General features: G+C 48.4%; 1 protein-coding gene across 1 annotated transcript; it reads right to left on the reverse strand.

The window, feature by feature from the left end:
• Positions 1-8,564: 8,564 nt before the first annotated feature.
• On the reverse strand, positions 8,565-10,329 carry LOC129814520 (complement C1q tumor necrosis factor-related protein 3-like). The gene is made up of 3 exons (XM_055867706.1): positions 10,116-10,329; positions 9,642-9,767; positions 8,565-9,013 (listed from the first exon to the last, which is right to left on the reverse strand). The coding sequence occupies exons 1-3, from the start codon at positions 10,327-10,329 to the stop codon at positions 8,733-8,735; spliced, it is 621 nt and encodes a 206-aa protein (XP_055723681.1). The 3' UTR covers positions 8,565-8,732.
• Between the last annotated feature and the right edge of the window lie 1,388 nt (positions 10,330-11,717).

The following is an 11,717-nucleotide window of genomic DNA, read 5'->3' on the forward strand; positions in this document are numbered from 1 at the left end:
AATTAGATGTGTTGGGGTGTTTGAATGAAGCAGAGAGAGGGTGAAATTAGATGTCATGGGGTGTTTGAATGAAGCAGAGAGAGGGTGAAATTAGATGTGTTGGGGTGTTTGAATGAAGCAGAGAGAGGGTGAAATTAGATGTGTTGGGGTGTTTGAATGAAGCAGAGAGAGGGTGAAATTAGATGTGTTGGGGTGTTTGAATGAAGCAGAGAGAGGGTGAAATTAGATGTGTTGGGGTGTTTGAAAGAAGCAGAGAGAGGGTGAAATTAGATGTGTTGGGGTGTTTGAATGAAGCAGAGAGAGGGTGAAATTAGATGTGTTGGGGTGTTTGAATGAAGCAGAGAGAGGGTGAAATTAGATGTGTTGGGGTGTTTGAATGAGGCAGAGAGAGGGTGAAATTAGATGTGTTGGGGTGTTTGAATGAAGCAAAGAGAGGGTGAAATTATATGTGTTTGGGTGTTTGAATGAGGCAGAGAGAGGGTGAAATTAGATGTGTTGGGGTGTTTGAATGAAGCAGAGAGAGGGTGAAATTAGATGTGTTGGGGTGTTTGAATGAAGCAGAGAGAGGGTGAAATTAGATGTGTTGGGGGGGTTTGAATGAAACAGAGAGAGGGTGGAAATAGATGTGTTTGGGTGTTTGAATGAGGCAGAGAGAGGGTGAAATTAGATGTGTTTGGGTGTTTGAATGAGGCAGAGGGAGGGTGAAATTAGATGTGTTGGGGTGTTTGAATGAAGCAGAGAGAGGGTGAAATTAGATGTGTTGGGGTGTTTGAATGAGGCAGAGAGAGGGTGAAATTAGATGTGCTGGGGTGTTTGAATGAAGCAGCAGACAGGGGAAAAAATGATGTGTTGGGATGTTGTGTTTGAAAAAGCAGAGAAAGACCGCTTCTCTTGGAAGGGCCGAGCCTGAGTCTGTTTGGGGCTGGTATGTATGTCCATAAAGTGACCAGTCAAAGCTTTCTAATCGGAAGGCATTCCATACATCATGGTAGATGTGGCGGGGGGAGGGAGAGGAAGGCATTCCATACATCATGGTAGATGTGGTGGGGGAAGGGAGAGGAAGTCAAGTTCACTGTGGTGGAATGGAGGAGGAAGAATTGAATGAAAATATCCTGCACACTACCAGGGAGATTCCAGTGTGAGCGTGTGCACACCTTATGGATGTTGAGGTGTGTGTGTGTATTAATGTCAGTAAGTGTGTGTGAGGGAGGGAGAGGGCGAGAGAGAGGGAGGGAGGGAGAGAGAGCGAATGAGAGAGGTGTGAGGGCAGGAAAGAACTGATCCCAATATCTATTCTTTACAAGACTGTTCCACTAGGTGGCAGGAAGCCTAGTGGTTAGAGCATAGAGGTGGCAGGTAGCCTAGTGGTTAGAGCATAGAGGTGGCAGGAAGCCTAGTGGTTAGAGCATAGAGGTGGCAGGTAGCCTAGTGGTTAGAGCATAGAGGTGGCAGGTAGCCTAGTGGTTAGAGCATAGAGGTGGCAGGTAGCCCAGTGGTTAGAGCATAGAGGTGGCAGGTAGCCTAGTGGTTAGAGCATAGAGGTGGCAGGTAGCCTAGTGGTTAGAGTGCTGGACTAGTAACCGAAGGGTTGTAAGATCAACTCCCTGAGCTAACAAGGTAAAAATCTATCATTCTGCCCCTGAACAAGGCAGTTAACCCACTGTTCCTAGGCTGTCATTGAAAGTAAGAATTTGTTCTTAACTGACTTGCATAGTAAAATAAAAATAGTTTGCACAGCAGCTAACATGGTTTGCTTCCTTTCTGTCTTGAGGCTTCTAGTCATCATCACAGAGGTTCTGCTTCCTTGGTGAACTCAGTGACCCTTGACAGTCAGAAACACACTGTGACGTGCCCTACGTCTACCAATGCAACCTTAATGCTCTCTGTTCACAAGGCTTGCTTTTTCAGAGAAATCACACAAAGATAAGATAAGGTTCCAGGTTTAAAATGGAGGATGTTTGAGGCTGTCTGGGACCATATTGTTAGGCCTAGTCATTCACTTAAAGGACCAATCAGCAGTTGAGACTACAACAAAGTGGACACCCCACCTCTGTTTTGGTAAAAAGCTGAGGGATGGGATAGGAGAAATGTAGCTAAAACTCTCAATTTCACAGAAAGAGCTTTGGATGCAAGGACTGACCGTCCCAAATTATAGTTTTAACCATGTTTTGAGGATGTAGTGTGTTTGTTTAAAACAAGCTTATATTTTGGGTTCTGACGAAGTGTGACAGTTGAACTAAGCTTCTTCCAGAATCAATGGGTATAAATCATTGATTTATTAGTCCAAAAATGGATGTAGCGACTGTAGATGAGCCCTTTTAATGGGGTAGGATACGTAATACAATTTTCAATAGAATCGATCAGAAACCTTTCTTACCATTCCTGAAATTAAATGGATATGTCGTCCAAATAAATCAAAGGCAGTATGAGTGTACCGTCACCTATGTATGTTATGATTCGATTGTAAGAAACTTCTGGTAACACCTCAGAATATGGAGCTCATTGATAGTTATAAAGCTTTGTGTTTCTGATACTTTGTCCAGTGTGTGCAGAATCCATGTGTGAGATCTGTGTGTGACATCATGACGTCAAGATTTATGCAAAACGTTCGAAGAATGCAGTGAATTGTGCAGCTCAAATTAATATTCACCACTGAGAATCTCTATGGAAACCAGGTCTGGTTTAGTATACAATAGTGGGACCTGGAGGGAGGGAGGGAGGGAGGGAGGCAGGCAGGCAGGTAGGCAGACACATATCAGATAAATAGTTACTGTATGCAGAGTAAGAGTTTTCGAAATGGTTTAGTTGTTGCTGTTATCAGATGTATGATCAGCTGGATTAACCCATTGAAACAGTGTTTCACGTTTAACTATGTGGGAAAACTGGTTTGGCCATATAGCTCTTACTGTGTGTATGCGGACAGTGCATTCATGCATCCTTGTATGTTTTTGTGTATTTTCAAGCCATGCCTAAACGGGATGCATGTGTGTGTATAATACTGTGACGTGGTCCTGTATAGGTAAGGTGGGATCCCTTGGAGGAATGATGATGGATCCTAGAAGGGTGAAATACAATGGGGGTTTGCTTATTGGCAGGTACACTGCAATACTCAGTTCCACTGCTCACACACACTGTAATACTTAACCTGGCCAGGTGGAGAGGCCATTAGGCCAAACATCTCTCAGGTACACAGCCTGACCCATAAGGTGATCTCACGTAAGGTTGGAGGTGCTTTAGCCATGGGGTAACCATGGTAACCTTTTTATCCTTCATCCTTTAGCCTGTGTCGTGTACATTAGGGCAAAATACAATGGTAAATGTTTTAAAACGTTTTGCAACAGGATGTTTTCTTATTGGACAGGACCAGGTAGTCCCTCCCTGTTTGTCTGTTTTCTTCCGTTTGGTGCCTAATGACCCTGGCCCTGCATCATATTGTCTTAGTGTGCTGGTGTGTCGCAACAGCTCCTCTTTGACCTGTAAAGATACCCTGTCAGGGAAGTTGTCACACTCTCACTACTGCATTGAAGGGAATCAATCAGTGTGATCTGTGAGATATAGAGCTATATCTTTTACTCTTCACTTACCCTCAAAGTGAACGTGAAAGTAGGGATATTTTGAGAGTTGAAGTCAACCCTTACAGATAGACATTGTCTCTACACAGTGTGTTGAATCCAAAGTGATAGCTACCGCTGTTTTGGAAGATGGAACATGTTGAAATGACTATTCAAAACAAAGGAAGGGGGGGGGGGGGGGGGGTGTCCTTGTTGGCTTGCGTACATCAGATGTCTCACTGACCCCTGACCCTGTGTAATCTCATTTGGGGCCGAGAGGCCAGCCGATCGTGTGACACTAACTTCGTTGCCACGGTGTTATTTATCTCCACTCAGTATGTAGGCCTACTGTTCAGTCAGCCAGGCCTGTGATTGAGAGAGCGATCAGCAGAAAGATCCTGATATTTTCCCACCGAGGACATCCACACTGTCATTGGCTCTATTAATGTAGTAGTTAAGTGGCCCCCGAACCCTCCCTCAGCCCCTCCCCCTTCCCAAATACAACCCCTGAACCCTCCCTCAGCCCCTCCCCATCCCAAATACAACCCCCAACCCCTCCCTCAGCCCCTCCCCCATCCCAATGAAACCCCTAACCCCTCCCTCAGCCCCTCCCCATCCCAAATACAACCCCTGAACCCTCCCTCAGCCCCTCCCCATCCCAAATACAACCCCTGAACCCTCCCTCAGCCCCTCCCCATCCCAAATACAACCCCCAACCCCTCCCTCAGCCCCTCCCCATCCCAATGAAACCCCTAACCCCTCCCTCAGCCCCTCCCCATCCCAAATACAAATCCCAACCCCCCCCTCAGCCCCTCCCCATCCCAAATACAACCCCCGAACCCTCCCTCAGCCCCTCCCCCATCCCAAATACAACCCCTGAACCCTCCCTCAGCCCCTCCCCATCCCAAATACAACCCCGAACCCTCCCTCAGCCCCTCCCCCATCCCAAATACAACCCCTAATCCCTCCCTCAGTCCCTCCCCATCCCAAATACAACCCCTGAACCCTCCCTCAGTCCCTCCCCATCCCAAATAAAAACCCCAACCCCTTCCTCAGCCCCTCCCGCATCCCAATGAAACCCCTAACCCCTCCTTCAGCCCCTCCCCTCCCCCATCCGAATACAACCCCCAACCCCTCCCTCAGCCCCTCCCCCATCCCAAATACAAACCCCAACCCCTCCCTCAGCCCCTCCCCCATCCCAAATACAACCCCTGAACCCTCCCTCAGCCCCTCCCCCATCCCAAATACAACCCCTGAACCCTCCCTCAGCCCCTCCCCCATCCCAAATACAAACCCCAACCCCTCCCTCAGCCCCTCCCCATCCCAAATACAACCCTCAACCCCTCCCTCAGCCCCTCCCCCATCCCAATGAAACCCCTAACCCCTCCTTCAGCCCCTCCCCCTCCCCCATCCTAATACAACCCCCAACCCCTCCCTCAGCCCCTCCCCCATCTTAATACAACCCTCAACCCCTCCCTCAGCCCCTCCGTATCCTAATACAACCCCCAACCCCTCCCTAAGCCCCTCCCCCATCCTAATACAACCCTCAACCCCTCCCTCAGCCCCTCCCCCATCCTAATACAACTCCCAACCCATCCCTCAGCCCCTCCCCCATCCTAATACAACCCCCAACCCATCCCTCAGCCCCTCCCTATCCTAATACAACCCCCAACCCCTCCCTCAGCCCCTCCCCATCCTAATACAACCCTCAACCCCTCCCTCAGCCCCTCCCCCATCCCAAATACAACCCCCAACCCCTCCCTCAGCCCCTCCCCCATCCCAATGAAACCCCTAACCCCTCCCTCAGCCCCTCCCCCATCCTAATACAACCCTCAACCCCTCCCTCAGCCCCTCCCCATCCTAATACAACCCCCAACCCATCCCTCAGCCCCTCCCTATCCTAATACAACCCCCAACCCCTCCCTCAGCCCCTCCTCCATCCTAATACAACCCTCAACCCCTCCCTCAGCCCCTCCCCCATCCCAAATACAACCCCCAACCCCTCCCTCAGCCCCTCCCCCATCCCAATGAAACCCCTAACCCCTCCCTCAGCCCCTCCCCCATCCTAATACAACCCTCAACCCCTCCCTCAGCCCCTCCCCATCCTAATACAACCCCCAACCCATCCCTCAGCCCCTCCCTATCCTAATACAACCCCCAACCCCTCCCTCAGCCCCTCCCCCATCCTAATACAACCCCTAACCCCTCCTTCAGCCCCTCCCCCTCCCCCATCCTAATACAACCCCCAACCCATCCCTCAGCCCCTCCATATCCTAATACAACCCCCAGCCCCTCCCTTAGCTTCCCCCCCATCCCCAAGTACCCCACCTGTTGCTTCCCAGATACCCCAGAGTTATTAAGCATCTAAACCATATGGACACAGAGAGATTATTGCCCCCAACATAAACACACACATACGTGCATCCAGGAGGAGGCTGATGGGAGGAGCTATAGGTGGAAGGGCTCATTGTAATGTCTGGAATGGAATTCATGGAACGGAGTCAAACATATCAAACGTATAGAAACCATGTTTAACTCTGCTCCATATATTCCATTCCAGACATTACAAAGAGCCTGTCCTCCTTCGGCTCCTCTTACACACACACACACACACACACACACACACACACACACACACACACACACACACACACACACACACACACACACACACACAATACTACCCCCTCCCTAGCCTCAGGGACCCCTCCCTCCCTTTCCCCCTCAGTACCCTCTGTCAGGGTTTGGGGTGAGGGCAGGAGGACAGTATTGAGATTCAGCTCCCATGTTGTCACCACTACACTAAACTGACTTCTACCATACAGCGTTAATGGACACGAGACACATTCTTCTCAGTGTTCTCGGTATGAAAATTATTCTGTATCTTGTAGAATAACCACAATGAATGTACACTCACAACAAGACCAAGAGAATAGAAGAATCATGAATACATTTGTAAATGCAGAAACCTCCACTATTATTAAAGCCAAAGAGACAAATCTACCTTTAGAATGCATTGTGCCGATTCGTTGAGAAATAAGTTAGTGCTCTGACGGCCCTCCACCAGTGTGTTCCACCCACGCCGGCCCTCCACCAGTGTGTTCCACCCACGCCGGCCCTCCACCAGTGTGTTCCACCCACGCCGGCCCTCCACCAGTGTGTTCCACCCACGCCGACCCTCCACCAGTGTGTTCCACCCACGCCGACCCTCCACCAGTGTGTTCCACCCACGCCGGCCCTCCACCAGTGTGTTCCACCCACGCCGACCCTCCACCAGTGTGTTCCACCCACGCCGACCCTCCACCAGTGTGTTCCACCCACGCCGACCCTCCACCAGTGTGTTCCACCCACGTCGGCCCTCCACCAGTGTGTTCCACCCACGCCGACCCTCCACCAGTGTTTTCCACCCACGCCGGCCCTCCACCAGTGTGTTCCACCCACGCCGGCCCTCCACCAGTGTGTTCCACCCACGCCGACCCTCCACCAGTGTGTTCCACCCACGACGACCCTCCACCAGTGTGTTCCACCCACGCCGACCCTCCACCAGTGTGTTCCACCCACGACGACCCTCCACCAGTGTGTTCCACCCACGTCGACCCTCCACCAGTGTGTTCCACCCACGCCGACCCTCCACCAGTGTGTTCCACCCACGTCGGCCCTCCACCAGTGTGTTCCACCCATGCCGACCCTCCACCAGTGTTTTCCACCCACGCCGGCCCTCCACCAGTGTGTTCCACCCACGCCGACCCTCCACCAGTGTGTTCCACCCACGACGACCCTCCACCAGTGTGTTCCACCCACGCCGACCCTCCACCAGTGTGTTCCACCCACGCCGACCCTCCACCAGTGTGTTCCACCCACGACGACCCTCCACCAGTGTGTTTCACCCACGCCGGCCCTCCACCAGTGTGTTCCACCCACGCCGACCCTCCACCAGTGTGTTCCACCCACGCCGGGGCGCTCACAGGGGTTTGATAGTGAACATATGGGGGCCTGCTCACTCAGCACAGCCCTGTCTCCCCATTACCTTTCAGAGGAATTAACAAATGAATACTTGAGATCTCAAATGTAGGCTATTATGTGATAGAGTGGAGGGGGGGGGGGGGGATTTGTGTTTGGATCATCCTGTAACACAGTGACTAGATCTATTTACTACACGTTCTATTGGATCACAGGAGGCTGCTGGAACGGAGCATATGGAATGGCTTCAGACACCTGGAAACCATGCGTTTGATACCATTCCACAGATTCCGCTCCAGTCATTACCATACGCCCGTTCTCCCTAATTAAGGTGCCTCCAGCCTCCTGTGTATAGGCTATTGTAGTCATGTTTACTGTGTCGGATATCAACCTCTGAAGAGACAGCCTTGATAAGATAACCTGTATTATTTGTACATTGCTCTCTATTTATCTCAGGTGTGGTTTGTTTTGTCCGATCAACTGTCATAAGGAAATAACCTTGACAAGTGCCTTCTTTATAAGAGTGTCATAAACAAGATACACGTTCACCAAAGCCCCGTTTATACCTTCCGCTAACATGCGTCTTTCATCCTGAACCCGATCTTGTCCGTTTACACTTATAAGATCTCATCAAAACCAGATCACAGTGCGTCTTTTTAATCGTCTACACCTGTCTAAAAATGTGGGCACAATCAGAATGTGGACAAGATCAGGACAAAGAACGCATGTTAGAACCAGGTATAAACGTGGCTCAAGAAGCTAATACCTGAATAACAGTGATTACTACGTGGCACGACGAACAAGGGGTATGTGAAAGCAATAATATGGTGGCAATATGACTGACACGTGATCATAACAATAATACACTTTATTTGCATAGCATTTCTCGTACAACACATTGTAGCCCAAAGTGTTTTACAGTTAGCGTTGTGTAATAAAAAGTGTAGCTGGCTAATTTCAGCGCCACTCTGGATAAATATATACAGTTAAGGTTTTTATTAAGAGACAAAAGGATCAAAGCAGCACAGTTTCATATCAAATATATTACACAAGAATGACCTTAATATGTACACCTGTATTACCACTCTAAATATTCACAACTTTAATAGTGTTCATATATGATCACCCCATTGATTCACAAATATGCCCTAAACATTGGTTTTAGAACTACCTTACTGAGAACATTACATGACCGGAATCAACCAATGAGCTTCCTTCTCCTCACAGACGGAAGAGCAAATGACCAATGAATGTGCTGTGGTTATTGCTATTGTCAAAGATCCATGTATTGGCCCAAAGTTGCATGTAAACATGGTCTCCTACGTTCAGCTGCAGCGAGATGCCATTGGTTGCGGTCTCGTGTCGGTTTCCAGAGACGTGGTTGTACACAGTAATCATCTGTTCTCCGTTGTTCATCAGTCGAAGCCCCATGGGTCTAGAAGAGCTGTTGTGACCTGAGAAGCGGAAGTAGTAGACTCCCCTGACCGGTGCTGTGAAGATTCCTATAGGAAGTGGACAGGTCAATAAAAAAAGTTACACTCTTATTTTACCAGGTAAGTTGACTGAGAACACATTCTCATTTACAGCAACAACCTGGGGTATAGTTACAGGGGAGAGGGGGATGAATGAGCCGATTGGAAGCTGGGGATGATTAGGGGACCGTGATGGTTTGAGGGCCAGATTGGGAATTTAGCCAGGACACCGGGGTTAACCCCTACTCTTACGATAAGTGCCATGGGATCTTTAGTGACCACAGAGAATCAGGACACCCATTAACATCCCATCCGAAAGACAGGACCCTACACAGGGCAATGTCCCTAATCACTGCCTTGGGATCTTTTTTGGGGGGACCAGAGGAAAGAGCATCTCCTACTGGTCCAGGACCAGCCCTGATCAGCTTCAGAGGTAAGCCAGCAGTGGGATGCAGGTTGGTACGCTGCTGACAATTCAAACAACCTATGTTATACATGTAACTGAAACCACTTCGGTTTGTACTGCTTCAGTCAGTTGGGTGCATAATGATACCCGTCTTCTTTTACTGTGAGGAATGACAATGAAGTGTTATGAAAATAGGAACTATTGATTAAGTGAAGAGCGTGTGAGAGTGAGACTAGAGAGTTATAGGCCTACCTGTTGATGGGTTGTAAGCACTTCCGATGTTTGTGTAGACATTCTTGTAGGTCAGAGTGATTTCAGTGTTGAAGGGGCCAATGTGGCCAACATTGCTGATGGAAGCTGCAAAAGCCACTTGTCTACCTGCAATATATCCATGATAACACTGGGTTAAAGTCCATGTTCTGGTGGGATCTATACATCAATTCCTCATCACTTAGTTGTTACAGAATTATCTAATGTTAGTTGAAAAGCTTACGTCGATTTATATAAGAAACACTGCTATCATACTCAGCAAATGTGCTGATAGTTTACAGTCATCTGAGATTGAATAAACAGTCATACTTATCATCTGTGTGGATCTCAATCTATTACCTTGAAGGTCTCTCTTCAGTTCCTCCACCTGACTCTAGCTGGCTCTCAGTTTAGCTCCCACTGCTGTCAGCTCTGCTCTCTGCTCTGCCATTGCAGCGCGCATCTCTCTCAGCACACAGTAGATGCCGGACTGGCAGGTTTGTTGGCTGTCCACCGTGGCTTCTGCCTCTACTGCCTGTTCCTCTGCAGGAATCTCTTTGGCTCTGCTTTCTCCTCCCTGGTAGTCTAGCTGCTGAGTGATGCCATTCACTCTGATCTCGTCAGAGTCCTGAAGCTGAGCCACTGACAGGTGACAGAAGACTAAGGCTAGCAGAGGCGCTGCTGTCTTCATTCTTAGACTGGAAGATACTGGATGATAATGCTGGATTCTTGTTGTCTTGGTTGTTTGTCTCGACTGTGTTTCTCTTCTTGTGGTTTATTTTGCTCAGGTCTCAGTCCTCTCTATATACCCTGCCCGTCCTGTCAACTGCCATAAGGAAATAACTTGACAAGTGCCTTCCTCAAAATAGTGTCATAAACAATATACACGTTCACCAAGAAACTGATACCTGAATAGCAATGATTAACTTTTAATTTTTTTATTTTTATTTCACCTTTATTTAACCAGGTAGGCAAATTGAGAACACGTTCTCATTTACAATTGCGACCTGGCCAAGATAAAGCAAAGCAGTTCGACACATACAACAACACATGGTTACACATGGAGTAAAACAAACATACAGTCAATAATACAGTGAAAAATAAGTCTATATACAATGTGAGTAAGTGAGGTGAGATAAGGGAGGTGAAGGCAAACAAAATATATATATAAATAAATAAAAATATTTAAAAAAGGCCATTGTGGCGAAGTAAATACAATATAGCAAGTAAAAAAAAAACACTGGAATGGTTGGTTTGCAGTGGAAGAAAGTGCAAAGTAGAGATAGAAATAATGGGGTGCAAAGGAGCAAAAATAAATAAATGAATACAGTAGGTAAAGAGGTAGTTGTTTGGGCTAAATTATAGATGGGCTATGTACAGGTGCAGTAATCTATGAGCTGCTCTGACAGCTGGTGCTTAAAGCTAGTGAGGGAGATAAGTGTTTCCAGTTTCAGAGATTTTTGTAGTTCGTTCCAGTCATTGGCAGCAGAGAACTGGAAGGAGAGGCGGCCAAAGGAAGAATTGGTTTTGGGGGTGACCAGAGAGATATACCTGCTGGAGCGCGTGCTACAGGTAGGTGCTGCTATCGTGACCAGCGAGCTGAGATAAGGGGGGACTTTACCTAGCAGGGTCTTGTAGATGACCTGGAGCCAGTGGGTTTGGCGACGAGTATGAAGCGAGGGCCAGCCAACGAGAGTGTACAGGTCGCAGTGGTGGGTAGTGTATGGGGCTTTGGTGACAAAACGGATGGCACTGTGATAGACTGCATCCAATTTATTGAGTAGGGTATTGGAGGCTATTTTGTAAATGACATCACCGAAGTCGAGGATTGGTAAGATGGTCAGTTTTACAAGGGTATGTTTGGCAGCATGAGTGAAGGATGCTTTGTTGCGGAATAGGAAGCCAATTCTAGATTTAACTTTGGATTGGAGATGTTTGATGTGAGTCTGGAAGGAGAGTTTACAGTCTAACCAGACACCTAGGTATTTGTAGTTGTCCACACATTCTAAGTCAAAGCCGTCTAGAGTAATGATGTTGGACAGGCGGGCAGGTGCAGGCAGCGATCGGTTGAAGAGCATG

The sequence above is a fragment of the Salvelinus fontinalis genome, chromosome 17 (assembly GCF_029448725.1).
Source record: "Salvelinus fontinalis isolate EN_2023a chromosome 17, ASM2944872v1, whole genome shotgun sequence".
NCBI classification, from domain to species: Eukaryota; Metazoa; Chordata; class Actinopteri; order Salmoniformes; family Salmonidae; genus Salvelinus; species Salvelinus fontinalis.